This window comes from Camarhynchus parvulus, chromosome 8 (assembly GCF_901933205.1).
Source record: "Camarhynchus parvulus chromosome 8, STF_HiC, whole genome shotgun sequence".
NCBI lineage: Eukaryota > Metazoa > Chordata > Aves > Passeriformes > Thraupidae > Camarhynchus > Camarhynchus parvulus.
In genome coordinates, this window is record NC_044578.1 from 5,724,319 (window position 1) to 5,752,113 (window position 27,795).

Here is a 27,795-nt window from a genome sequence, read left to right on the forward strand (position 1 = left end):
TAAAAGGAACTTCCAGTTTGCAATGAAACATAATTAAAAGGAACTTCCAGTTTGCAAGGCATTCTCGCTGTTGGAATGGAGGAAGCTGTAACAGTACCTCGAACACGAATTGTGCCATTTGAATACCAAACTCCTTTGTCTGATCGATCACTACCCAGCGCTGCCCTTCCTCAGCCGTCCCGGTGCCGGGGCTGTGTGCGGGGACAGCTCGGGCAGAGCCGGGGCCGTGGCTCCGTGCCGGGCCCGCCCCTCCGCGCAGCCGCGCAGCCGCCGCGGGCGGGCCCACCCCGAGCGCGCCGGCCGGAGCTGCGGCCGCACGGGCGGGAGCCGAGGTGAGCCGGGGCCGGCCTCTCCGGCCGGCCCCTCCGCGGTTTTTCGCGCGGCTCCCGCCCCATCGCCCCCGCGGTCCCTCCCTGCTCCGGCCGGGGAGCGCCCGCAGCCGGCCCTGCCCGCCGGGTCCCGCCGAGCAGCCCGGGCGGAGCGCGGGCGCGGCCGGGCCGGGCTCCCTGGGCCCCGCGAAGCGCGTCCCGCGGCGCTGCCGCCGCTGCCCTCACGGCGGGGAGCGCTCTGAGGGGGAGCCGGGGAAGCGGCGGGGTCGCGCCGCCCGCCTCCGTCCGGCGGGCTTTGCCTTGACACGGGCAGGGCGCTGACTTTAAGTTCCGTGTGCTCTCAGTCCTATAGAGACACAGCCCTCTGGAATTCATGAACCAACATGCTTGGCAGAAGACCTAAAAAGAGCCCTCAGGCAAAGGGCCAGGGAGCTGCAGTTGCAAAGCAGGTAAGGAGGGCGAAGGGCCAGGGAGATGTGGTGGCAGAGCAGGCAGGGAAACCTCCCACTCCCTCTGCTCCTCGGGATAGTCTCGCTCAGACCTCTCGCTGCTGTTTTCCTGCAGGATCTCCCATGTGGTAATAGCATTGCGGGATCATGGAGAAAATTAGATTGTGTGGTGCCTGTTTTCCTTCTTTAATGCATTCTTCTTCAAGTAAATACCTGATAGGCAGCTGTGGAGGTCTTGCAGGGAAGGCACAGTGTTGTAATGCTGTAATCTTTGCATGAGACCTCATGACTCATGCTTACAGTATTTTCTTAGCCCAGCTATGTTGAGATTTAATAATAACTTCAGTGACTCTGCGGAGGCTTTCCCTACATCTCTGAGAAAACAGAAATAAGAACAGCAGAATATCAGGTAACAAATTAAAGGGCATATATGGGAGAATATTAAGGTGCTAAACAAGAGAGTTAATTTTAATTTCCCTTTGTATAGTCATATTTTCATGTAACAGATAGACTGATATGCCCCTTTCCTGTAGATAAAAGTGAGTTTAGCTGTGTCTGTGTGTTGAGGATTTTTTTCCATACTTATTTACCTTTGGATGGAGTTTCAGAAGTCTTGTGGAGAGAAACAATAATTAGTCATGGTTGGCAGGTGTAGAAAGTCAGGCGACAGTGTCAAAATTAGAAATACAATCGGGGCAAAATTCTGCGTAGAAAACTGAGGGAAAAACACTGTAGTTAGAGTTAATGAACATGTTAGAACCAGAATGGAATTTCAGAAACCTTTGAAGAATAGAGGGAAGTAACAGGTGGAATAACCGGTAAGAAAGTAGAGGAATGTGAAAAGGGAGGCTATTAGAAAAAATAGCTAAGATGTTCTCTTTTGGTGATTTCTTAGGAACCAGTGTTCTCATACCGGAGGCAGAGTGCTGTAGTTACTGATCCATAATGTCACTATGGCTGCAGTGTGAAAGTTTGCATTTCTCTGTGAGAGAGACAGTGTATAACTTAGTTCGTCTGAGGGGAGAAGATAAAGGGTGAAAATAGTTTTCCTCCTTCTGGGGAAAAAAAAGAAACCTCACTCTGAAAAGATAGAGAGTAATTCGAGGATCTGATTAACATATTTTACTAATTTCTAATTCAATACAGTTAATTATTCAGCCTGTCTTACATCATAGATAAGTGTTTCTTGAAACAAATGGCTTGTTCGCTTTCAAATTAATTCAATTTAAAATGGTTTTTTGTTGTGTATTATATCAACTGCAAGCTTTCTATAACTTATTTTTTCTGTTTTATTAAACATTGCTTCAATACTGCTAATTTCATTTGAAATGTTCCTTTTTGAATGGGTTGGAACTTGGAGCTAGAACTGAACACTGCTGAATTGTGTTCTTGAGTTCTGTGGTTGCTGCAGTTGCTTCACTGTCCATCCTTGCAGTGTGGTAATGAACAGGTCCTGTGTGCTCCTCATCTGTTCTGTACATTGATGAAAGGCCTGTGTGTCTTCCATAGAACTTGAATCTTTACATTGCTGTTGTAAATATTTCCTGTTTAAGTCTTGTCCTCACCTTCCTTCTGTTCTAGCCAAGTGTGCAACTTTAGTTTTGTTGTACAGCTGGGAGATGGATAAGGCAGAGGGTGGCTGACTGATCTACCCAGTGCCTTATGGAATGCCAAGGGCAGGAGCAGGGCTGGGAAATAAACTGCTGCTGAGTTTGAGTGCTGTTGCTGGTCCTTTGAACCAGTGTTTCTCAGCTGTGTTTCACATTCTCCCTTGGGATTATAAAATGGTCCAGAGAGGGGCACAGAATCTTTCAGTGCAGTAGCCACCAGTGCTTTGATTCCTACTGGGTTAAAAAAAAAAAACTGTTACATTAATTTATAAACTGACAGGCAGCTTCTTGCAGCACTTCAGATCCTCAGGACAGAGGGAGATTGCTGACCCTCAGAATAATGACAGCTGATGTTTTTTCCTGTGCTGGAGAGAAGCTGAAGTGCTGCCTCCTTGGCCATGGCGGGATCAGTAAGGGCTTGTGCTTTGGAAAAGTCTGAGGAAAGCTTCACCTACTTCATAGGATGAATGTAATTCTGTTCATTCATGTTCATAAAAAATCTGAGCATACTTAAGGTACTTTTATTTTCCTGGGGCAGTTAGTATCTTAACCAGAAACACAAAAACAGTGATGAAATGACATTTTAAAATAATGCCTTTTGGACTAAGACCCCAGAGATTCCTTTGCTGAACTTTGGAATGTTTTGCCACAAGAGAGTGCTAACCCCTACTGCCATATCCTGATTACTGTTATTAATGCTGCTCCCTGAGATGTTATCTCTCAGCTGATGATCTGTGCCAGCCAGTTCTGATGGTTTTCTCCAGTGCATTGTGGGCATTGCTGGGTTTTAATGGCTGTGTTTGTTTCTGGGATTTAGAAACTGATGTAAGAAGAAGACAGAACAGTTTATAAATGTAGCTTCTTCAAGAGATAAGGGTGAAGTCTCTGCAGTGTGCACATGTCAGACCTGTTGTGTGTGAGCCATGAGTGAATATTTTTTAGCTCAGCTTTTACAGAGGCACTGCCCTGAACTTCCCTGATGCTATCTGCTCCATGAGGCTCAGTATAACAAACATTTTACTCTACCTTGTTATGTCAGACTGTTAAACAGGATTGATTTTAAGAGATGGTTTGTGTAGAGTTTTAAAGGGATATTTGTGGGGTGTTAAGATTTATGTACTTTACACCAGTTATGGGTGCCTGGTATGCATTGTTGTGGTACTACAAGTGGTGTGACAGTGGGCTGTAAAAAAAATGAACAGGATTCAGAATGCATGAAAATATCTAAATAATCCATGCAGCGTGATGTTTTTGAGTGTCATCTTTGTTCTAACTGTAGGGTATTTTATTATTTTGTATTGTTATTTTCCCTTGGCTCCAGCTGGGGCTGTTTGTGGATTTCAATCCTGAGGAGATGCTGCTGGGTGCAGAGGAAGGTGAGGATGATGGGGACCTTGAGGCAGAGCTTGCTGCTATCACAGGAGGAAAAGTGAAAGAAGGAAAACCGAAACCAAAGGGGAAAAGTAAGTTAAAGTATCTGAATTTAATTTAACTTTGTTAAATTGATCTAAAAAAATCTTTACATTTATCTAAAATGGTTTTTCTATCACTGGTAGAAACTGAATTTGCAACTGCTCTTTACTTTGAAAGGTTTAATTTGTTACTCCACAAACAATGTAAAAGTTTTTTTCTGTTGATGCTCTTGCAGATATATGAAAAAGATCTCTGGTGGCTGGCCCATTTAATGACTAAATTAAGACATGCTTTTTTAGCATATGAAGTCATAAAAAGGTGTAGTAGGCACTAGATGATTTTAGAAGGGAAATTATGTTTCTTGTGGAGGGTGGGTTGTTTGTCATGTGGTTGTTCTTGTGTTTTTGTTTGAAGAATGAATTTACATAATGAGCATTATATTTTTAGTTACTTGGAGTCTGTAACCAAAACTGAATCCCATTTTCAGAGGCAAATACTGAAGCAATCACTTGGAGAATCCTGTAGCTTGTGTTATGCAGGTTACAGAGTCTCTTGGAATGGACTGTTACCATTCTTAATACTTGAAGTGTGTGTTAATTTTGTCTGGTGGTGTTTGCATGCAGCTCTGCAGTGGTTTCAGGCTGGCTGTAATCTGCCATGAGCCAAGGCTGCTGCTGCTGCTGTGAGGGCCCCTCAGTGAGCATGCTCTGCCTCTGAGCATGTCTGTGTTTGTGGAGCTGCAGGCTGAGCTGCTTCAGGAGCTCCTCTGCCAAAATGAACTGGAGTTCTTGTGGCAGTTTCTCAGCTGAACCAGGTTTGCTCCCTGCCTGTCTGAGGGCTGGGGTGGCATCCAGTGCTTGAGGTGGGGAAAGGAAAATGGGACCTACAGGTGTGTGAGCAAGTGCAGGAAGGAGGGGATAGTGCTTCTCCAGCCTTATTTGCAGCTCTGCAATAATTTCCCTGTAATATTTGAAGGGGCTTCACACAGAGCAGCAGGGAAATGAAGAATTTTGAAATGTTTAGGCAAGACAACTCTATAAACATGGTGGCTGGTGACAGACAAAGGAGATGTTTGTATCTGAAACTAAATTCCAAATAATTTCCACTCTCCACATTTCAAAATTTTAGTGAACTCTTAAAGCTAATAAGCACAATTGTGCAAATAGGCATAATAGCAGAACTTCTGCCATTGGACATAGGTTACTCATGGTTAAAACCTGCAGGATAATGTTTTGAGGGTGAATCTGTGTATCAGGAGCTCTTGAATTGTTGTCAGCTTTTCATCCCTCTCACCCTCATGTCACTTATTTTGTTGTTTCAGTCTTTTTATTCATAAGAGGAAAATAAAATTTCAGGCAGTGCAAAATCAACATTTACTATGCCTAACATTTACTGTGCCTTCTAAATGTGTGGTTAAAAAAGGATTTTCCAAAGCAATGTGCAGCTATTCTGTTTTCCTGTTAGAGTTGGAAGTGTGTGGGTTAGAAGCTCATGGAGGATGAGCAGCTGGCACTGGGCACTCCTGAGACCTGGCCCAGTGCAGAGGTGGGGCAGGATGCAGGCAGGTCACTGCCTGGAGAGGAGGAGCTGCAGTGAGGGCAGGGGACAAACAGATCCTGTCTGGGAAAAGGCAGGAAAAAGGGATCCAGTGCAACTCATGTGCTTGGTTCTTGGCTGAGCACCAGGTGCAGTAATTCCCTCCTGGATTACATCCTGATGGGTGTGGGGGAATGGCCTCCTCCTCCTCCGGCAAAAGCTGCACTCTTGGAACATCTTAAGCCCAGAGATCCCTGCTGTCTCTGATAAGTGCCAGCTGGGCAGCCACTCACGTGTTTGAAATTGTGGCCTCATCTTGCTGCACGGGATTAGAGCTGAAAAACCATCTGAGGAGGCTTGATTAGGGTTTTTGCCTCTGCTGCAGTTTTCTGCACAGCCAGTTGCCTTTGGGTATGGCCTGCAGTCCAAGTTTTGCTAAGGGTCAAACTTACGAGCAGCATGTTTGATACAAATACTGAAGCACCCATGGGGTCAGTTTGATTATTTGAACAGAAACAGTTTTGTACCTGGGTTAATTTTCAGCTGATTCAGCAAATGCAGGGAGTGAATGAGATCCATTTAAATTGACTGTAAAGCTCTGTCCTGGAGATCTGTATTTTCTGCAGCTTTTACTGCCACTGGTGAGTCACAGTCATGAGTCTGCATAGGGAAGTATCAGAAACATTTACGTGGACCATTGGGGTTTGTGGGCAAACAACCTCACCTTGGAGAGCATGTGGAGGAAGTTGATAGTTTAGAAAGATGTGGTTGGCACAGGATGAAGCACAGATGAGAACTCAGCAATGAGGAGTTAAGTAGAGTTTTCAGGATGAAGACCAGAAGCAAAATTGCAAAATGAAGGAGCCAAGAAAAATTTGGAGAAGGCTAAATCTCATCATCACGAGACAGCAGTGCAGAAAATGTGCAAGTGCCTTAGTGCCTGCCTCAAGTGTCATAGCAGAAACAGCAGTGCTGCTTTTCCTGGCTGCTCACTTCCCAGTCTCTGCCTTTTATCCATCAATATGCTCTCAGTTGCCTACAACACTGTGCAATAAAGGGGGCACAGGAGGGAGGGCACTGCTCTTTCAGCTGGTAGCAGCTCCTTCAGGATTTATACCCAGTGTTAACTGGTATGGCTGTTCCTTAGGATTTATGGCTCCTTGGGATTTCCTTTTGCAGCTCCTCTGCCCATGGATCATATTGAGAAGATGGCTGCAGAGTGTATGAAGGACCTGAATGAAGAGGAAGATGCAGATGATGAGGACTTGGAGAAAGATACAGACCTGCTGGTATGCATAACTATTAGCAAAGAGTTTTAGTATGTATTTTTGTATATTTTTTTAACAGAACTGCATTTAGCAAAAATGTCTGTTAACTTTCTGGTGAGAAGCTAAAATATTGCGAAGATGGAAGCCTTTGCAGGATCCATCCCCCTGCACAGCAAAGAGAGTTTCCTAACATTTATATGTGTGGGGTCTTAGAGAATTGAGGGAAGAGCAGGAGTCCCATTCCATGTCAGCTGATGAAGGACAGGCAGGGACAGTCTCCTTAAAGTGATGTCTGCCACCATTTTGCTTCTGCTTCAAGCAGTGCTTGGCCTGAGAGAACACCTCAAGAAAGTCTTCATTGTTTCAGTGACTCATCTAACTGGCAGGGTTTAGGGAAGGAGTGTTAAGCAGTAGTTTTGACTGCCATTGCTAGTAGAGGCTTTTTGGAAATTTGAAATTTAGGTTTGCATAATCTTTGTAAAAGTACTTCTCTGAACTTCTCTGGCTTCAGATCTCCATCCACAAACTTGTGTGGTGATCCTGGGGCTGCAGTGTGGCTTTTCAGTGGTATCTGGAACCAGTTTAAATTAATAATAAAAAATAAAATTGAATTTAAAAAAAGACTGGGATAGAAGATCTTCCGACTCTTCACTTGGGTTCAAGATCCATCCAAAGCTTTTGACACTTCAGAGTTGATTTTATTTTTGTCTTTTGAGGACGGAGAAGATTTTGAGGAAATGGCTTTTGTTGGCTCTTACTTTTACCTTAGGCAGAGTTGCAAGAAGTTCTGGGGGAAGAAGGTGAGGCAGGAAGCTGTGAGGATGAAATGACAGCAACAGAGCCATCCCCAGCTGAAGCAGAAGATGAACTACCTGAACTGCAGTCACAGGTAGGAATGAGCTTTGTGTTTCTGGCAGTTTTGCTGAATCACTGTTGTCACTTGGCTTGTGTGGGGGTCATTGTCAAGCATCTGGGGAGGCCTTGTCTTCCAAGGAAGAAAAAACTACTATTACTGTTTCCTCCATGGAAAGCAGTGCTGTATGAGTGCAGGTGATCCTTTTGCTTTGTTCCAAGGATGAATTCTGATGTTACCATAGAATTAAAGAGGTAAACAATTGGAAACAAGCATGTCTTGTCCCTCATTATACATAGGAGCATGCAGACTGCAGTGCAGGCTTCCAGAGTTCGTATCTTCTCCCTAAGAGTCTTGAGCATTGTGCTAAAATTGTGACACATGTTATAACTCAATAGTTTTGGGGTTTTTCTCAGTAGCATTATCTGTCTGAGTTTAATTTGTCAGTCCTCATGCAGTCAAATCCTTTATTCAGTCACTGCATGTTTCTGTTGTGTGCCAGATTCCAGTGCCTTGTACACTGGGCCTGTTAGTAAATGAGATTGAGAGGGTTTCTATAGAGATAATGGTAATAATTACATCAGGAGCCATCTGCAGGGTCTCTGTGGCTGAGAGTTTCTAAATAGCTGCTCATGACTTTGCTTAGGCTGCTTTTGTCACTGAACTAATTCCAGGCTGTAGGAGGAGGAAAAAGAGCTCTTGTTGTAAAACCAGGTTGAAGCCCAGAAGGGAGCAAACTAGCATGGTTTAAAAATAAGAAAAGAATAAGTCAAGATTTGTGCCAAAATACCTCTTCACACCCTCTGTTGTGTGGGGTTTGAGAGGCTTCAGTGTTCTCCTCACCTACTCACCGACCACATGGCTCCAATTACTCTGTGAGTGAGAGTTTCCCAAGTCTCTCCACCCATTCTTCTCTGTGGGGCTTTTGAGAGAGCCCAGAGGTGGATGCAGGGCCCGTTAGCCCAGCACAAACGCTCCTCTGTTTCAGGGGCTGTTCCTTCCTGCACTCACTTCACAGCAGTGTGTGTGTGTGTGTGTAGAAGAGGAGTGTTTGCTTTTCAGTGCGGTGGGAAAACTCATCTAGCTGGATGAAATAAGTTTTCTTGATTTGTTTTATTGTTTTTTCTGAGACCTCCTCACTTCCTGCTGTTACCAGTGAGCTGCAGCAGACGCTCCAGGGCAGGATTGCTGACTACAGGACGGCGATTTCCAACGCCAGGGACTCGGGGGAGAGCGCCAAAGTGCGGCGCTACGAGAGGGGCCTGAAGGTGAGTTGGTATCACCAGGTGTGAGTGAGGGTGAGGGAAGTCAGCTCTCTGAAGGGTGCTCTGCCCAGCTGGGTGAGTTTTTTGACAGGGAGTGTGTCATGTGCTGCCTGGTGTTACTTTAAAAACATTTGTTGTTACTGACTACCCACCTGATACAGCAAACACGCAGATAAGGTGTGGCTTCAGCTGCCTTTTGAGCTCTGTTTCTGTTGAATTTGGCTGGTGGTAGCTGGAGGCGTGGTTTGTGGTACATGCTGAAGTTAAACCCACCTCCCTGGATCTGAATTTGACCCGTGGTGACTGCTCAGTGTTACCTTAAAGCAAAGTTTAGGGGTTTTCCTAGGACATACACCTTGCAGTTCATCACTGCTGCCATCCCTTAGGTACTCACCTTCCACTCACTCCTGTCAGACAAAGGGAGGTGGTACCTTTCCCTGAGTGTGCTTGCTGTGCTTGAAAAGGAATAGAACAGGATTTTTGATGAAGGCAATTAAGAGCTGCAGCAAAGAGCAGTCTCTCCAGCCTCTTGTGTTCCAGGCAGGTGGCGTGCTTGCAGTGAGCTGCAGTGCTTGTTTACTGCTGGGCAGGGCCTTTCTCTCCCATTGCTTTCAGCAGCTTTCCTGCATCACCTCAGGCAGCAGCAAAGCTGAACAGCTCAGGGCTGTGCACTGGGGCAGGATGTAATGGCTCACTGGTTACTGGGTGTCTTGGGTACAAAGGGAACAATTGAAGCTGAACTCGGGGAAGAAAAAGCACAAGAAAGATGTCCCTGTGTGTCCACTGCCTGCCAGCCCTGACAGGAATGTACACAAAAGCACCTGGCCTTTCTGAGAGCCACAGGGATGGGCAAACCAGCTATTCCATCCAGTCATGAGCTAAGTGCACTGTGCCACTTCCTTTCTTTTTCAGGGTAGGCAGTTTCCCTGTGCCTAAGCAGTGTAGCTGAGGATAATAGACCAGATCTCACTTCATAACTCACAGCTACTGAATTAGCAAAATTACATGTCAACAAATGGTGTAGAGTTCTCTCTTCTATGTAGTTCTTGGAACTGTGAACTTTAATCTGTCTGTCACCCCCACATGGAGAAGAGGGAGCTGCCTGTGGGTTGCTGGTCTGAACCCCAGTTTCACATGCAGTCATTTCAAAGTACCTCTGCCACTGTTACTCAATAGATCAAACAATGCCATGGCTAAAAAAAAAATAGCAGTGATTCTGGCACTGATGAGATTTTGTTGTTGTTGTCTTGCTGTGCCTCCATTTCAGTTTCTTTGGAAGATGAAAGAAGTAAAACTTTTGCTTTGGCTTGAAGTGCATGGTGGTCTTTTGTCTGAGCCTCAAATTAAATTTAAAAAACAGAAATACTGAGGAAGTAATACTTGGGGAAGAGGAGGGGTTTTTAGAAAAATGAGCAGCAGTTAACCCAAGTTAGAGATGGTGAGAGCTCCTTACCATAGGTGGTGAGCTGAAACTCCATTACCTTTATTAGCATTTAATGGCTTTTCTCATTGCATTAAATAAGTTTGCAGAGCCCTTCCTTCCCTAGATCCATGTAGGCAGTGGCATTTCAGAATAGCATATTTTATTACATTTTAAAGATGCACAAAATCCATCTACAGTTGGTGTAAATGGCTTCCTTGGTGACTTTCTGTGACAAAGCTGAGTGGATCACATCAACTCCCCAATAATTCTGGGTGCTGAGGTATCTGCAGTTACCTGGTTTGGGTAACAAGGCCTTTGCTCTGGTATCTGGACACCTTTCACTGGCACTGAAGTTCTCCTTGCAGAAGAACAGGGAGCTGAAGGGCAGCAGTCTGTGGTGGTGTGTGTGACAGAGCCTGTCATGTATAAGGGGATGAATTTGTCTTTTAAGAATCTTATGCTGGTAACATGTTTGATGAAAATGCCTGTTGACTCTGTTGTTCCTTCTGTGCCAGACACTGGAAACCATGCTGGCTGCAGTGAAGAAAGGCAAAAAAATCAATGAGGAAGAAATGCCACCTCCTGTTGCAACGGGAAAGAGTTCTTCTTGTGTACCTCAAGCCATGAGAGTGGAGCTAGAGAATTCAGGAGATTCACCAGAGAATAAAGCTGACTGTGCTGCAGATGCTGAGCAGAAGGCTTCTCCTGAGGCAAGGGAATGTTTGGAATCAGAGTCTCTGCAAGGTCGTGCTGCTGCTGATCCTACTGTGGAAACAGGTACTGTGGTCTGAGAGGAGAAGCAGTTGCAACCCTATTTTAATGTTGTATCTTCCCTGATGTTTGAGTGTAGCAAAGCACTGCTTATGTTGGAACTTCCCTGCTGAATGTCTCAGAGTTGTCCATGGAATGCTGAGTTTCTGGCAGTGGAATCAGTTATTGTTTTAGAGCTCTTCTGTGCACTGGATCAGTATCCTTAACTTCTCCTGTGCTTCAGTTTCTCCTTTGTTATTTGACATGTGGAATTCCAGCCTTTAAAGAGTTTTGAGATACTGACTTAGACCTTATGTTTTTTCTTTAAATTGGGAAAAGTGGAATTGTTGTGTTAGATAGGACTTCTGGTGACTGGAGGTAAAAGGATATTTGTAAGATGGTTTTTGTGACTTATAGCAAAAGGGGACAAATGTGGGTTTGCATAGATGGATGTAGCAAGGGATGCAAATCTTGCATGCTCTGTCAGTCTCAGCATTGTCTCATTCTCCCAGATCCCCAGCACAGCAGCACACGAGCAATCCTACTGATGAGGCAAAAGGAGTATAAATTGGCAGCTCTAAAAGCCAAGCAGCAAGGGGACCTGGAGAAGGCAAAGGAATACATGAAGGCAGGCAAGGTATGCACTCAAGAAATCCCAAATGCTGAACATACCCTGTGCTGTACCCACATGCATTAAATGTCATGTATTTACTGTGGCAGCTGGCAGGTCTTGGAGAGACCAGAACAAACCTTTTGTTTTTTCTGTGTTAGAAATTCAATGTGGTGTTGGAAGCTTTGGACAGTGGGCAGCCAGTAGACCTCCAGAATATGCCTCCATCTCCTCAGGGTAAGGGTTGTCTTCAGGAAACCTTTTCAGAAGTCTCTCTGTGCTGTAATGGGATGATTCTGCATTTGGTTGCAAAGCTATTAAAAGAACTGGAGATTGTTTAGGACTGAGGCTCACTGCATGTTCACAGTCTAATCAAGACCAATGAAGAGAAATGAGGTATCATTACTTACATTGCAGTTACTCTCTGTGAATTACAAGTTCAAACAAGTATTGATGTCTCATATTCTGGGTTTTCTAAGTGTAGATAATAGCAGCCAGTATTTGAAGTGGAAGGGGAAGGAGGATAATGTCACATTCTTAATATTTACTGTAGTGTTCGATGGTTTTATGTGCTTCAACTAAAATTTGTAACGTTCAGATTAACAGATTGCAGTGCACTAAAGTCTAATTTTTAAAGCAAGTTATCAATATTAAAGATACCTCAGTCCTGGTAAGAGAGAGTTTGGTGTTTTTTAAGTAGATGCAATATCCCTACCAATAATTAATGCTTGGTCTTTGTAGCCCAGTGTTTTAAACAACTTACTTTAGTAGATTATTTTATTCTAAGCCACTAAATAACAGATTATTTCAGTAAATCATGAGAGTCATGACTCAAGTTACTGATCACTAAATGGCATTGCAGAGGAACTTCACCCTGGGCATAACCATGCCTTAAAAAGTGCAAGATTTTTGCAGCAAATAATCTTGTAGTTTTCTGTTACACAATACCAGAAACTGGAGTTTCTGAATAGATGATATGAGTTTCTTCCCTTTTCCAGCACATCTTTTACTAGAATATTTTAGTCAATTAGCAGACTTGTTCACTCTTTCCATCTGCCAAGATACCAAGTTATATTTTGGGGAGAGAATTCTTAGAATTCTTGAACTACTTTTACTTTTTTTTTTCCCCCTCAAGCAGCCCTAACCAAAATTAAATCAGCACTTGAGATTTTCTCTTATAAAGCATGTTCTGTAGATAATGGGAACCTTAGACTTAGCTAGCCATGGAGATACTGTTTGGAAGCCAGAAAGCTTTCAGGAAGATAATATGATCAAATTGAAGGTTTTCTGAGTGACATGCAGCAGTAATTGCTGTGTATGGAACATGTTGTGAAACTTCCTGCTTTCCCTGCTTTGCAGATCTTGAAAGCTTAGGACATGTACAAGATGCATCCAAGCAAAAAGTACCACCTCGTGTGGGAAGTTCCCAGGATCTTGCAACACCTGAACCTCAGACCCAAGAAGCTTCAGGTAGGACTTTTGCATTTCATATCCACATACAGAAACAACCAATGGCCCTCAATCTTCGTAAAAACCACCAAATCCTAAAAATCATCAATGACACCTGAATTGACGTCTTAGCACCATCAAATATCTCAACATGATGAAACTTCGGGTCTCCATTAGGCATTTGCCTAATCACTCAAATCTTCACAGGTCTCCTGCTAGCCATGCACTACACACTAAGTCATGAAAATAGCACAGCTGGGAAGCACTTTAAGGTCTGACCTCTCCCACTGAGCTGCAGCAGGAGTGAGTAAACCTGGCTGATGTTCCTGAGTATTGTTTGCTGCTGATCCAACCTGCTTTTGTTCTGGATCAGTGATAGAAGTAAAAGTTAATAAACTTTCTAACAGCAGTGTTCATAGTGAAACATTCCAGTGATGCTCTCTGAAGAAGGAGAGGAGACAGGCAGCCTGTGTGTTTTGAAATCTTTGTGATGTGGCATTTTGTGGTTTGCAGAGTCCCTGCAGCAGCCCAGGACGGTGCTGGAAGCGCTGCAGCAGCGGCTGGAGAGGTACAGGGCAGCAGCAGCTCAGGCCAAGGCCAGCGGGGACGATCGCAAGAGCAGGATGCACGACAGGATAGCCAAGGTACAACTGGAGTGTGGCTCTTCACCTCCAGCAAAGCCTTTTGAATTAGTTCTCTTGCTGAAGACTTTTTCAAGGCTGAAATAATTTGTGTATTGTCTCTCTGTTTGAAAAGAGGTCCAGTGGGGAAGCTGGAAAGCATTCGGAGGAAGAAATAGAGACAATGCACATATTGTAGTAAAATACTGAGTCTTGTGCAGTGTTTATGCTGGTTAAATACAGATGATTGCTAATTCACAGTCAGCTCTATTTTATGTCTTACTGAGTGCCTTTGATTGCAGCAATACCAAGATGCCATAAGAGCCCATAAGGCAGGGAGAAAAGTGAATTTTTCTGAGCTACCTGTTCCTCCTGGTAAGTATGAATGTAAAACGTCCTAATCCCCAAACTTTTGTACACCTGCTAGGCTCTGGAGCGGCTGTGTAGGTATTGCCTGCTCTTCCTTTTTCTCAGTGAGTAGCTGGCCTTACTGTTTGATGGTATTGTGAGATTTTTTATTAATATGCTCCCAAACACTGACAGTAATGAATATTCGTGCATATTGGTGGCCTGATTGACAGTATGGGAACTGAAAACTGGAACTGTTTGAAAAGTTCAACAACTTCACCATAGGCAGATGCTAAAAATGTTGCTTGTCTATCCTCTGTGTCAGCCCTCCTAGAGGAAAGATTGGATTTGGGTTATATTGGCTTCTTTTGCTGGAAAGAGGTTTTTAAAAGTGAAGAAACTTTCCTGATGTCCCCCATTCTGCTGATTCCTATCTAATGAATATCCCCTTGTAACACCTTGTAACATCAAATCAGCATTGCAGCTCTCCTGGCTGTTAAAAGCATCTGCAGAGATGAGGCAAACCATGCCCATGGTCACACTGAGACAGTGGCAGAGGCAGCAGCTGAGCCTGTTTCTTGAGACACTGTGTTCTGTTTTATCTCCTTCAGAACACCGAGTGCTGTGTCTGGAAAAGTTATGGCAAGGTCATCTGTGAATGCTCTGCCTCTCATTTGCATGATACCATTTCTCCCCTAGAAACATCTTTCCTTTTTCTTGGGCCTGATGTGTTCTTCTGAGGGATACACTCAGCTCTGCAAAGCAGTGCCTGGATTTTAAGTTAGGGGATAGAGATGGACCTTGTGGTGGTTTTGTCACTGTCAAATGTGGCAATGGCAAGCACTGAAGTGGTAGTAGAGTAGACACTGCCAGCTCTGTCAGGTCATGTGTGGCTTTGAAGGTTTCCTGTTTTGAAACTGTCCCTGAAAGGTAGTTTAGCATCCCTTTTTGCAGAATGTGGTCCCTTTGTTGGTAAATACCAGTTTCTGTAAGAGTGAGGCACTCCATATTTATACCTCTGGAAATACGGAGAACTGCTCCGTGTCCTTGCACATCAGCTGTGTGTTTTTCAGCCATCATTTAGGGGCCATGTGATCTACACTGAAGACAATTATCAGGGAGTCACTGAAACCACCAGTGAATTATCCTGGGATGGCAGTGCCCTTCATGGCATCTGGCTGGTGACGAGTACCAGCCTTGGACTCCGTGGAAACAGAAATGCTGCTGAGCAATGGATCAAATGTCACATAGGGCAGCAGCACAGGGTTCTCTGTTCTGCCTGCCTGAGTACCTCAAACTTGTGCTGTAGCAGCCATCTCTAGGTCTAGAAGCAGTTTAGTCACTGCTTCTTAGCACTTCTCATGAGATTGGCAGCAAGAATACTTGCTATATATTAAATGAGAGAAGTCTTAACAGACGTTTTATAGTAGTGCCTCTGGATCTCTTTTCTCTGAAGCTGACATTAACTGGTCATGTGGCAGTGAGAGTTTATCTTCCATCATCAAACCTTCCTCCCATACTTAAAAGGATAACAAAACAATGAAGGGCATTATTCTTCACACACTTCCTATTTAATTCCTCTGATTCTGCCTTAGTTTGCTACCTCTGCATTGCAGTACGTTTTCAGCAGAGGCTGAGTGTGTAACAACCCAGCTGTCAGCAGTGGATTGTTTATTACTCTGGGGGTAGCACTGGTTTTCTGCTGGACTGTGTGCCTGCTAAAGTGAGGCAGCACTGAGAGGGGAAAAAATGAGACTAAATTCTCTGCTGGTTCTGGGGGCATCCCTACTGCTGAAATCTAGAGGTTGTGAGGTTGCTTGGCTTGCTGCCAGTTGCTCAGCTTGGAAAACTGCTCAGTTATTGCATCATTTTACTATCATCCACTTAAGCTGGGTGTCTGTGAGAGATCTGATCTAAAGCCGCCACTCAGACTTGATCTAGCAAGGCTTTTTGGCCTTGGCCTCAGTCTAGTTAGACTGAATACTAAAATATACTAGATAATAGGTTTTTGGATAGAAACAGCTTCAGAGGAAACAAGTACTATGGAAGACACACCATAGGGCTTATGCAACTCTCTCTTGTGTGTTTCTTTCCTTCACAGGATTTCCACCTCTTCCTGGTGTTGCAGCAACAGATGGTGGCAGCACAATCGCTGCTGTCCTGGAGACTGCCAGCAAGCTGGCAAACATGGAGGAGGATGATGAAGAGGAGGAGGTTAGTGTGGCCTGGTAGGATGTGTAAAAGTTCAATTGCCATCTCTTGTGGCATGCAGAGATGTGGCCATTGGATTTCCAGGTAAGGAAATGAGCTGAAATTCATTCCCAAAAGTCTGAGGAGTGCAGGATCTCAGTAGTCATTTCAGATTCCTTTATAGAGTAGGAGAGACAGATGAGATGTTATTACAGTCACTACCACAGAGCCTTTGAGTGCAGGGTTTGGTTCTTTCATAGCTGTCTTGTATTTAGATTTTATTTTCAAAGCAAACACTTGAGATCCTCACCACTCCTTTAGATTGTTCTGAAGTACTTAAATCCAAACTTTTATCCTGCATCCCAGTAGCTTCCTATGTTTGTTCTTTCCCAGGATGTTCAGCTCTTACTGCTTTTTTGTCAGGCTGCACCAGCATTTAGACTTTGGTTTGATTTCTATTTCTCTCTGGATTTCCTTGCTGATTGTTGTGCTTTCAACTGGAGTAGCTTTTAATGGAGAAGATTCCTGGATGATATTTTTTCTGCATGCCTCTACTTTTTTAAAAATCACAGCCTTGTTGAACATTCCTTTTATTCCATCTATGGCTTCCACAGGTCAGCTACCTGCTGGCCTGGCATGGCTCATAAACCTCCAGAAGTTAAAATTTGCTGTCTGGAACGCACTGCTCTATTCAAAAGGGATACCCAAAGGCTGGTACAGTGATAACCATGGTTGTTGATGCTTGAGATGCTGTCCTCAACCCTGGAATAGATTTTATGCATTTAATATGCTTTTTTTTTGTTTATTTGTTTTGCTAGAATGAGCCTCTTCCCCAGGCCCCAGTTGCCAAGAAGCCAACTCAGGTTGTTAAGCCAACTCCAGTTCCATGTGCTGCAGCTCAGGAGAGCTCTCCAGAGCACCTGAAACGAGCTGCATCACCCTCCTCCCTGGACAAGGCAGAGTCAATGGATCATCTCCCACCAGCTGGTAAGTGAAGGGATTGCCCTCCCCAGTGCTCCACATGCAAGTGGTTTGCTCTAGTTTGGGGAAGACTCTGTAATTTAGGTGTGAGCCTGTGAACGTGTGTCATAGATTTCCTCTGATAGGAGCCACAATATGTGTGTGCTGGAGGGCAGACCCAGACCAGCCATGCAGCTTTATTTCACAGAGACAGCATGTATAATTATAAGGCTGATTAGGTTTTCTAATTAATTTTGATGTAACAAGTGTATAGATTCATAATGTTTAACTCTGCTCACAGCTGAACTCTCCATATACCCTCATTAAAGGGGACAGGTTGCCAGTGTGAATTATTCATTGATCTAATGGAGCTCCCTACATCACACAGAGTTCTCTGCCTGGTGCTTCACCCAGGGATCTCAGGCTGGCAGTGCAGGCAAGGCTTCATCAATCTCTGCTCTTGCCTTGCTAAGGTCACTGAGCAGTTGTGGGTACAAGATGAATTGTGCAGATAGTGAGGGACAGGCGCCACTCCGGTGTGCTTTGGGCACGCACTGCCAGTGCTCAGGCTCTCGCTGATGCCTCGACTGTAACCCCATCCTCCTTCCCTTCTGCCCTGGGCAGTTCCCTCAGGATGAAGTAGACCTGGCTGGCTGACTGATGCACTAACCTGGTACAATGTAAAGCAATCTTACTGGTGTGGTTGTCCTTAATGTTTTGGCAAGGAAAGAAGAAACTCAAGCATTAATAAGAAACTAAGAGAACAAGGGATTACAGAGAACCAGAGGTGATAGGTCTGAGTGTGCCTGCACTTTGGTTCATCAGGGTTCTTTTCTGACAAATCAGGGGAGAGGAAGGAAATTACTCCAGAGGATGTTCATAATATTTGCTGTTTTTTAGAAGTTAACATGAAGAGCTGAAAGTTTGGATTCAGCTCCCTTGGACCAGTCAGCTGTGCTGGAATCTGTCTCAAGCCTGCAAATTAGGGGCTGTAATAACTCTTGTGACACTTATGAAGTGCTGTGAGGTTTTTTTGATGAAAGATGCTGTTCCAGAAGGAAGCTTGTTTCTTTTTTTAATGCTTGAAAGTGCCCAAGAAACAGTTGAGTGCAGTAAGGAAATCTCCTGATTTGACATCTGTACTTTCACCGGTCTTTTCCTGGCTGTAGACTGAACAGGGTAAACTGTGTCAGGGGCAATGTCAGATGAGTGAGTGTTTCTGTACAACTGTTTTTCAGTTAGGGAGCAGCTGGAATTTCTGGAGAACAGGAAGAAGCAATACCTGAAGGCAGCCATCAAAGCAAAGAGGGAAAACAACCTCGAACAGGCGAAGACGTATCTCAGAACAGCCAAGGGCCTTGACCTTAAGATTGAGCAGGCAAAATCTGGCAAAACTGTTGATATTTCCAAGGTTAGTAGGAATGGTAATATTCTGCTTTGTTTCCTATTCTTGGACATCTGAGTGCTTACTTTTCCCTATAAGGGCTCTGAAATGTGGTGTTCTTGTGTTGCAGCTGCCATCACCTCCTACAGATGATGAGGGTGATTTTATCTTTGTACACCATGAAGATGTCAGGCTGTCTCAGAAAGCAGATGAAGTTTATGCACAGCTTGTAAAATTGCTGAAGGACCAACATGAGGTGACCATTTTGTATTTTTTGGAAATGTTTTGGAGTTTCTTTGTACATTTCTCTGGGGTTTATTAATACTATAATTCCATCATTGTTCCAGTGGGGTATTTTTTTTTCTTTTAAAATACTTTTGATATTCTGTGTCCTAAAATGGACAATTTTCAGAGTTGGATTCTGTGGATAGTTAAAGCCAGAGGGTGTGCTTTTTAAGGCTTGGGACTAGCAAGTTACCACTCTTAAATATGAGCACTCAAGTTTGAAAAAAGTACCTGAATATTAAGACTAAGCCTAAGGTGAACATCATATCTACAGATCAGGTGATTAAAAAGTAATAGGGAGAACAGCTCAAACAGATGCTGTGCTTTGGACTTGAGGAATGGGATGTGAATGTTCTTGAGTGACTCAGGAAAGTGCCTGGTTTTTCTTAAATTAGGTTGTCATCAACCTTAGAACTGTGTCAGTCATGAATCTGTGTCTGAGGATCACTGAGTGAATGTGTTTGGTTTTGTTTTGTTGACAGAGGTGTTTGCAGTACTCCAAGCAATTCATGCATCTGGGAAACGTAGCAGAAACAACTCGGTAAGACCCAGTGCCTGCTTTCAGTCATCCCCCAAAGCTGCTGTTTCAGGGTTGAGTCTGCCTCACCCCCTAAAGATGTTGGGGTTTAAGTTGGTAAGGATGTGTGAAAGGGTTGGGGCTGTGATTCTTGCATCTCCACATTGCTCTCAGCTCTGGCTGAGGCTTACTCTCTGTTCTGTTTGATTTCTGGCATATGTGGGGTTTTTTGCTGATTTTTTTTGCCTTTTCTGTAGGTTTGAGAAATTGGCACAAGGTTGTAAAAAGGATATGGAGATCCTACAGCTTGCACGAGCACAAGGAATGGATCCTCCAAGCCATCACTTTGAGGAAAGAACCTTTAAAATGATAAGGTGTGGAAAAACAAAAGTATTTCTCAGTCAGTCTGGAATGACTTTCCTGGTCGTTTGCCCTTGTTTAGGGAATTCTGGGCTTCAGGAAACTTGGGTGGCATCCAGGATTAGGCTCAGCATTCCTGAAAGGATACTGTCAACAACTTAAATACAAAGTTGTTCTCTACCTTCTCTTGCTGATCCTTTTGTTTTCAAAATGCCTCCAGCTTCCCCTCTTATATTCTGTTTCTTCAGCCATTCCTCCTTCCTCTGTGTTTCTCCCTCCATCCTGTTGCCTCCTGGGCTTTGTTCCTGGCCACAGAGATATTTTTAGCTCTGTTTGTGCTCTTCCCTTGCTCTGCTGTATTTTGTGGAGATGATCTCTGTAGGAGTGCACTGTTGAAAAAGCTCTGACAAATAGCCATGGCATCCTGGTCTGGCAGTGGATCAGCTGATGGTGGGATGAATGTGCTTTTTTGTCTTTCTCTTTTCACAGGATATTTTCTGATCTCAACAGCACAGAAATGCACCTTCTTATTGTCAGGGGGATGAACCTACCAGCCCCACCAGGTGTGTACTCAAGAGGGCAGGTGGGCTCTTTCCTCTGAGTTGGTAAGGAAAGTAATGGGGAACTAAATTTCTCTATCTCGAAGGCCACTTTAGGAGCCAGCATTTCTCTCATTAAAACAAAGTAACCACGTTTTGGGATCATGCCCCCCCAAAAACTTTAAACAGTATTTTTAAAAAAGCAGAGAGGTGAAGAAAGAGAATCTGGGTTCCATCTGGACAGAGAGAAGAACTTTATATTTTCCTGGGTTCACTCATAACTGGGTCATGGTTAAGTTTTCATTTTTACCTCCTACTTTGTTACAAGTGCCTGCCTATGAGTGGCACCACTTTGGTGTATTTTGACCCTTCAGTAGACAGGGTTTGCTCCAGCCAGTGTTACTGCTTTTAGCCCCTTGTTCCTGGGAGCTTGTAAACCATTTGTGCTAGACTCTCAGAACTAACAGCATAAAAAAACCCAGGTGTTTTCCCTTGGGTGCCAACTTTCCATGGATTTTGGTTTGATGGATGGGTTATTCAGTTGTCTAGAGGCAGGTCACGAGTCCTACTGTAAAACAGTTGGGTGCTCTTGAAACTCCTGCTCGAGATGACAGATGCAATGACAATGTCTGTACTGGCTGTTTGGATTGGCTGGTTGTTGTCTCACCCAGGTGTGTCACCAAGAGATTTGGATGCGTTTGTGAAGTTTGAATTTCAGTACCCGAGTGCGGTGAGTGTGTCGTGGCTCTTCTGCCCCTCAGTCTGTCCCCCTGCCACTGCATGAGCTTGTGAGGGCTCCAAGGAAAGGGAGAACACTTCTAGACATCCTGCCTGGATCTGCTTTTAAAGCAGATTTATTTTTCTGAGAAGCAGAGCTGCTGAGCCTGTTTGCTGTAGGTTTGAGCTTTGCACCTTTCTCTCGATGCTCTCCCCACCTTCCCCTTGGCAGGGTGGTGTCTGCAGGTTCTCTCAGCAGCACTCTCAGTGCTCAGCCATGCCCAGCTCTCCCCCCTGAAGGCACAATCAGGCTCTTTCCAATGTTGGCAAAATGTGTCAGAGTTCATTTCTTTCAGGGGTGCAAACACACCCAGCACCAGGACACACAAATTTGTTGCCAAGGGCCACCTTAGATGTGATCTCCCTAAGTCCTCTTCCCTTAAAAAACCAAGCTTTTAAAGGTATCGCATTTGAGCCTCTCTTACAACTGTAGAATTGGATTGAAAGGGTTAATCTTTGTCATCAAATAAATGGTGATTTGATTAGGAAATATATCTATATCATGGACTTGGGCCATGCAAGCTTCTCAGCCCTTCCTAATTAAAACTTGTGTGTATGTGCATGTATGTATGTGTATGTATATAAAAATATGTATACACATATGTATTACTTTCCTTGGAATTCCCCAGTGTCATCCTGTTCCTCTCACCTTTAAAAGCAGTCTCTGGTCTGAAAAATACTCAAACCTGAGAGCTAGAAGGGCTTCTGAGGAGGGGCTGACTGGTCTCTTACTGTCAGTAGAAATCCTGGGGCTTTGCTGCTCTCTCTGTAAGGCAAAACCAGACCTTGCTCTTCTAGGACTAATGCTTAGCCCTGGGAGAGTGCAGAGCCCACACTTCTGCCTCCCAATAAATTTTGCAGTAATTCGACTAAAATTAATTCATTTACCTGTGGGAAATTGGTGATGGTCAGACCAGGTTTGTGTTTAGGTTTGAGTGACTTGAGGCCTTAATGAGGGAGTAACACAATTAGGGTGGCTGAAACCAGAACTGGTCTGTATGAATAATTTTCTGGGGAATGAATAAGAATCAGCATAGTTCCTTTTAATCTCTTTTCCTTTGTTTAAAGCAGAACCAGGTCTTAGCCAACAGTCAAATAAATATACCACCTTTCTCCTTTACAGCTGAAATCGATTTTGCAAAGTAGCTGCAATAATTAGGCCACATTGTCCTTGTTCATTCCCCAGAGATTTAGTTTGCACTCTGCTTTAGGTTAAAAGTTAATTCATTTTGGTGGCAGATTGATTGTCAGGGAAAATAATAGTAGGACAATTCCCTGAATGATTTGTGATGAATTCCTTGTGTAGCTTATTATTCCAGCTAATGCAGGAGGAACAGAATTACTGTGTGCTGGAAGGTGCACAGTTTGTCATGGAGTTTAAGAGCCCCAGTCAGTAACTTTATGATGATTGGATTGAATTGACTGTGACTATGTAGCTTATCTATGGCTCTCATATTTAATGTGATGTTTTGGCTTATTCTTTCTGCAGTATTATCCTTGTTACCACAGTGCAATCCAAGTATTTTAGTCTTGAATATACCATGACTCTTCTTATTTAGATAACCCCTAAAACCTTACATTTCTGGTATAGGCATAAAATAGAGCTGGCAATAAAAATGGTCACTAGTCTGTTTTCACACAATACCTGACAGTTTTATGTGATGTCTGTCTTTTTTTTTTTTTTTTGATAGGAACAACCTCAAAAGAGTAAAACACCTGTAATTAACAATAACAATTGTCCAGGTGAGTACTTTCTTTCTGGAACAGCAGGGAAAATGTTGCACCTTGGGAATCCCGGCATGGTACAGGCTGGTGTCAGACTGTGAACAAGGCCAGAGATCCTCCCACCACCTTTTTTCTGCTTTCTTATGAAAGGTTTTGTTGCGGGGTGAAGTCCAGCTGCGTTGGCAATTTCTTCTCCCTCATCCCAATATTGTGGTAGCTATTATGTCATGAATTAAACCAGTATTAATTATATTATCCAAAACACCCCTTCCCAGTCATTCCAGCCTTACTCTGCTTTTTCTTTAATATTTTTTCATAGCCACAAACACTGTTTACATGCTGGAAGCCCTAAACTCTGGTTTTAGCTCCCCAGTGCCCTGCTGTCAGCTCACAGTGGTTTGGTTTTCCTGCAGTTTGGGTTCTGTCCCTGTAAGGTGAGGGTGACATGAACTGTGGCACAGGGACACACCCTGGGCCTGACTGAAAAACCCTCCTGAGGAGGATTGCTGTGGGCCACACTGAGATAAAAGAGCTCTGAGCAGGTGCCTGGGATGGAGCCCTGCACCCCCTTTGACTCACAGCCCTGTTCCCCTGTCCTTATTTCACTGCAGAGTACAACCAGCTGTTCAAGCTGAACATCAACCGCAACCACCGCGGCTTCCGACGCGCAATTCGCTCCAAGGGAATCAAATTTGAAGTGTTCCACAAAGGGTGAGCCCAGTTTGCTTCTCTGCTAACAGCTGAAAATAGTGTTGGAGCTGAAGTTTATGAAGCACAACCTCTAAGCCAGCACTGAAGAGTTGGCTGGATGTTATGTCTGAGAGCTTTTAAAATGTGCCTGAGCTCTGTAGCTTCTTCCCCTGTGGGGGTGAAGAAAGGCACAAATTCGGTGAAGTTGTTTGAGATCAGTTGAGGATTAGTGTGCTAAAAGGAGCTGGTGGGACTGAGAAAGCAGCGATTTACCTCAAATTGTTTTGATTCTTACCCAGTTTGGTTTCAGTCATCAGGACTAGAAAATATAAATATTCTGTGGGATAACTCTGTAGAATAATGAAGTGGCAGCAAAATATGAAGAGCAGGAAAGCAGGTGACAGGTGATGGCAGAACTAGATTTTGTATTTTCATTCATTGGATCTTGCAATAACTCCTGAGCACTGCTGGCAGTTTCCTTGAGAGAGACAGACTCCCCTCATCTCAGAGAGCAGGATCACCAGATCAGTGTTCAGGGAGATCATCCTCAGTCCAGGCTCAGAACTGAGTTATTCAGAATAGGAGTGGCCTGTATTCCTTCATCCCTGGGTTCATGGTGATCCAAGACTGTGATGGGATGCCAGATAACCTGGTTTTTGTCTGGTGGCTCTTTGTCCTATTCCTTGTTGCTATTACTGGGCCATGCAGAAATTGTCCATAGGTTTTCTGAGATGGTTTTCAAGTTGCAGATGTTTCAGTTTGTGACCTGAAGTGATTTTCTTTTTTTTTCTGTCAATCCTGACTGCTCTGTGTTCAAGATCCCCCCTCATTTGCACAGAGCTCTGAAGTGTTTACATTTATTTTAAATGGGGTTTTTATCATCTTTTCCCAGCTATCTCCTTGGGAGAAAGGACAGGATGAAGTGATCCAGGCTCTTTTCTAAAGACTGTCTGCTCCCTGTCTTTTCTAAGACTAGAAATGAATAATACTTTCAGAAATGTTTTTGTGGTTGTTGTAGCTTTGGGTTCTCTGATAGCTCTTTGACCATCTCCCAAGAATTATTTTTGCTCAGTGAGCAAAGGAGACTTGTTTCAGGTCATTTATATTAAACTTCAGCTTAACAACGCTTTCAAGTAAAACTCAGCAATGTATTTTTCCAAAGGAAGTCTCTTCTTGCGCCTCTCTCAAAAGCTTCTGAAGATGAAAGGGGATTTCCCCAGAGCTGTTTCTGAAGCCATAGCCTAGAGCAAGTTCTCAGTCTTCACAGCAGCCCCCTGGAACTGAGCAGGGATGAACCAGTCTTTATTGTTTCTTGTGTTATAAAATGGAAAAATGCTTTAAAAAATTCAGCAAGAATTGCTGATTCTCTGAAGTTTATGAGCAAAGAGCCCCACATGCTGCAGTACAGTTACATAACCCCTCATTTTAAGGTCGTTGTGAAGAAAACATTCCAACATGTGAGCTAAGAAACTCTGAACTTTCCGAAATTGTTCTGTAAGTCTGCTGTGGCCTCACTGATAGAGAGTCTCAGTCTCCTGTTGCCACCAGTGATGTGATCATGAGGCTCCATGAACAATCTTTGAGTTTCCATTGAATGTCTCAGGTCTTACTTGATAGTATCTTAGTATCTCTTAATGATAATAGGAAGAAGAAGGGTGGATGTTTTGGGGTTGTGGGGGATGGGTTTTTTATGTTTGTTGGTCTGGTTGCTTGTTTTTTCTGAAATAGAGTGGGTAAAAAAGGGAAGCTTCTGAAATCTTGGAAAATTTCCAAGAAAACACAGCAGGTGTGGCCAAGTTACCTTTTTTTAACTCCAGACTCTGTAGAGTTTAGTTGTTTATCAAACCTTTTGGAGAGTGGTTCAGGGAGATGCTTGGATGAAGGCAAAGAAATGCTGTGTTTGAGCGGAACAGTTCTGTGGAATTAGGGTGGTTTAGTCTTGGCTGTTGCCTTTTGGAGGAGTTTGTCTGGGTAAGGGCTGTAACACCTGGCTCTGTGCAGGTAAACATTGACTTATTGCTGATTAACTGTTCAACACAAGTGACTACAGCAAGAAGTTGCTTGTTTTCCTCACAGGATAAAAATACTTCTGAGTTTAATTCCAGCAGACTGAAAAACCTAAAATTATAGTTTTTGACTGTTAAAACTACCAGTATGTAGGTGAATCCAAACAATAGCTGAAATGTTCTTATTTACTGAAATTGTTTTGATTTATCAAGACAAAACAGAATGATTCATGTGACTTTTTCCTAAAAGTAGTTTGCCAAAAGCAACAGGTGCCTGTGAAATGTTTGTTTTGCTGGGAGATGGAACTTCCTTGGGAATTCCTTCAGCCTGTTCTGTCTAACAGCCCCAGGCAGAGGATGGCCCTGTCCTGGCCACTGGGACCTCCTTCCCTGTCACCCTGGGCAGGGACAGGAGCTGCTGCCACTCTAAGTGCTGATTTAGTTGGTTGTTTTTCTTCACTGCTGTCCTCATCTTTACCTTGGTTGCAAAAGAATAATTAACAAATTAGTACTTTCTTATCTTGTTCCTTGTAGTCTGGTTTTTAAGGGTTTGCCTGTGGCACTGTGGTGTGCAGGGCTCCAGGAGCATGTCCTGACCAGCCCTCTCTGGATGTGGGGGTGGAGCAAATAGTGATGACCTCTGGGCTTGTTTTCTCCTTCATGTTCTGACAATCTTTACCCCTTCCCTTCTTTGGCACAGATCCTTTTTCAGAAGTGACAAGCACGTGGGGACAGCACACTTGAAGCTGGACAAGCTGGAATCAGAATGTGAAGTTAGAGAGATCATGGAGGTAGGTTTTTGGGATGAGGTGTGTTCTTCTGCTCAGAATTTCAGCCCAAAGGGGAAATGAGTATCTGGATCACATAAATGTGTGAGTGCAGTTGAGTTTTGTATTTAGGTGAATTTGATAACCTGCCTGGGTTGTGGGGGACTGAGCAGAGTCCAAGGAATGCTTGGCTGTGACACTCCCAGCACTGCAGTCACCTGCAGGGATCTCTGTCACGCTTGGGCCACAGGCAAATACAGTCACAATTGTATAGTTTAATATTATAATCCCTGTTTGTCCTAACTGATCTTCTTTTTGTGGTTATTTCAGATTTTTGATGGCAGAAAGCCCACTGGAGGGAAACTGGAGGTAAAAGTGAGACTCAGGGAGCCCCTCAGTGGTCAAGATCTTCAAACAGTTACAGAAAACTGGCTGGTCCTTGAACGTTAGTTCTGTCTGAGGTATGAGCACTGTGTCCAGAGGTGGTCTGGGCAGGACTTGACAGGGCTGCAGAAAAACTCTGCTTGAACAATGTCTTTTGTTGGCATTGACCTAATTGCACTGCTCTGGCTTCAGTAGCATTCCTCTTTATATTTGTGGTGGGGAGTTGACATCATTTCATAAATGAGGTTACAGAATCTCTGATTAGTTTGTATCTCAAAGATGCTGCTTCAGAATCATTTGAAAAACAGGGACAGCTCCTGCTGTCACCTTTACTAAGAATATTATTTAGAAAATAAGTGATGAGTAATCTATCTTCCTTTGTTTGATCTCCTGAAGCCTCTGTGCTCCCTCTTCCTTAGCATATGGTTTCACTTTACATTTCCAAATGGCAGTTAAGCAAATATTCATCAGCTTTAGAGCGACATCCTGTTTGGAAGCAAAGGTGTGTCAAATGGTGTCAGATTGTAGAGACTGAGGTCTCATTTCAATACAGGAGTCACCATTTGGGTGTCAAAAGGGCCTGTTTTGGTGGTGTCCTCCCAGCCAAGGAGGTCAGGAGGTCCCGTGAGCTCCAATCAGGCTGAGGGACACATTTGATGACCATACCTGAAATAACAACTTGGCCTCATGCCCAAGCACTTTCCATCACTGGAGCTTAATAATTTTGCTCCATTGATTTTCCTTGTTGACCATCCAGAACCTTGGTGTCAGCATTTTCCATATAATGTCTCCTTGAACTGTGAGCATCTGTTCTGTACTGCAGCAAGGAATTCTGATGGGTTTGTTTGTGCTGTTTTCCCCAGATCCGTGGGAATGCTGGAAGTCGTGGGCTGAGCGAAGGCAGGAAGATGCTGCTAAGCTGCAAGCACCAAAGATGTTAAATGAATGCACTACTGAACCTAATGTCTATTTTGATAACAGCCATAGTGCTTATTAATAACTCCAAGGCAAAGGGAGGCTCTGGGAATGCGCTGCTGCAGAGCTTGGGACCAGTCTACCCAAAATAGACAGAATTGCCTTAATGTGGGACTACTGATGTAGCACCAGGATGAATGTTACATTAACTATGCAGAGTGCTGTGGGAAAGGTTTAGCCCTTTAAAAATTCCCTGAGGCACAGCCAGAGCTCTTTGGTTAAATCACAGGTAAGACCTTCACCAGAATTCCTGTTCCCAAGTGTCTGAGCAGCCAGCGTGGTTCAGTGAACAGTCTGCTACTGCTTTGTCTGT

The 27,795-nt window shown here is 43.9% G+C and overlaps 1 protein-coding gene across 2 annotated transcripts; it reads left to right on the forward strand.

Annotated features, from left to right (window-relative positions):
• Positions 1 to 280: 280 nt before the first annotated feature.
• CC2D1B (coiled-coil and C2 domain containing 1B) lies at positions 281 to 27,725 on the forward strand. Of its 2 annotated transcripts, XM_030953085.1 has the most exons (25): positions 281 to 332; positions 674 to 778; positions 3,710 to 3,851; positions 6,517 to 6,626; positions 7,375 to 7,494; positions 8,589 to 8,726; positions 10,662 to 10,923; positions 11,409 to 11,533; positions 11,668 to 11,743; positions 12,866 to 12,976; positions 13,469 to 13,599; positions 13,878 to 13,950; positions 16,025 to 16,137; positions 16,932 to 17,100; positions 18,312 to 18,484; positions 18,588 to 18,713; positions 19,225 to 19,283; positions 19,517 to 19,633; positions 20,109 to 20,182; positions 20,830 to 20,888; positions 22,627 to 22,678; positions 23,272 to 23,371; positions 26,057 to 26,147; positions 26,454 to 26,584; positions 27,371 to 27,725. In XM_030953085.1, exons 2-24 carry the CDS (start codon positions 713 to 715, stop codon positions 26,571 to 26,573), a joined length of 2,607 nt encoding a protein of 868 aa, XP_030808945.1. In that variant the 5' UTR covers positions 281 to 332; positions 674 to 712; the 3' UTR covers positions 26,574 to 26,584; positions 27,371 to 27,725. The 2 variants fall into 2 exon arrangements, with proteins under 2 accessions (XP_030808945.1, XP_030808946.1); XM_030953086.1 differs by lacking the exons at positions 281 to 332; positions 674 to 778; positions 3,710 to 3,851 and having other exon boundaries at positions 8,615 to 8,726.
• Positions 27,726 to 27,795: the final 70 nt, after the last annotated feature.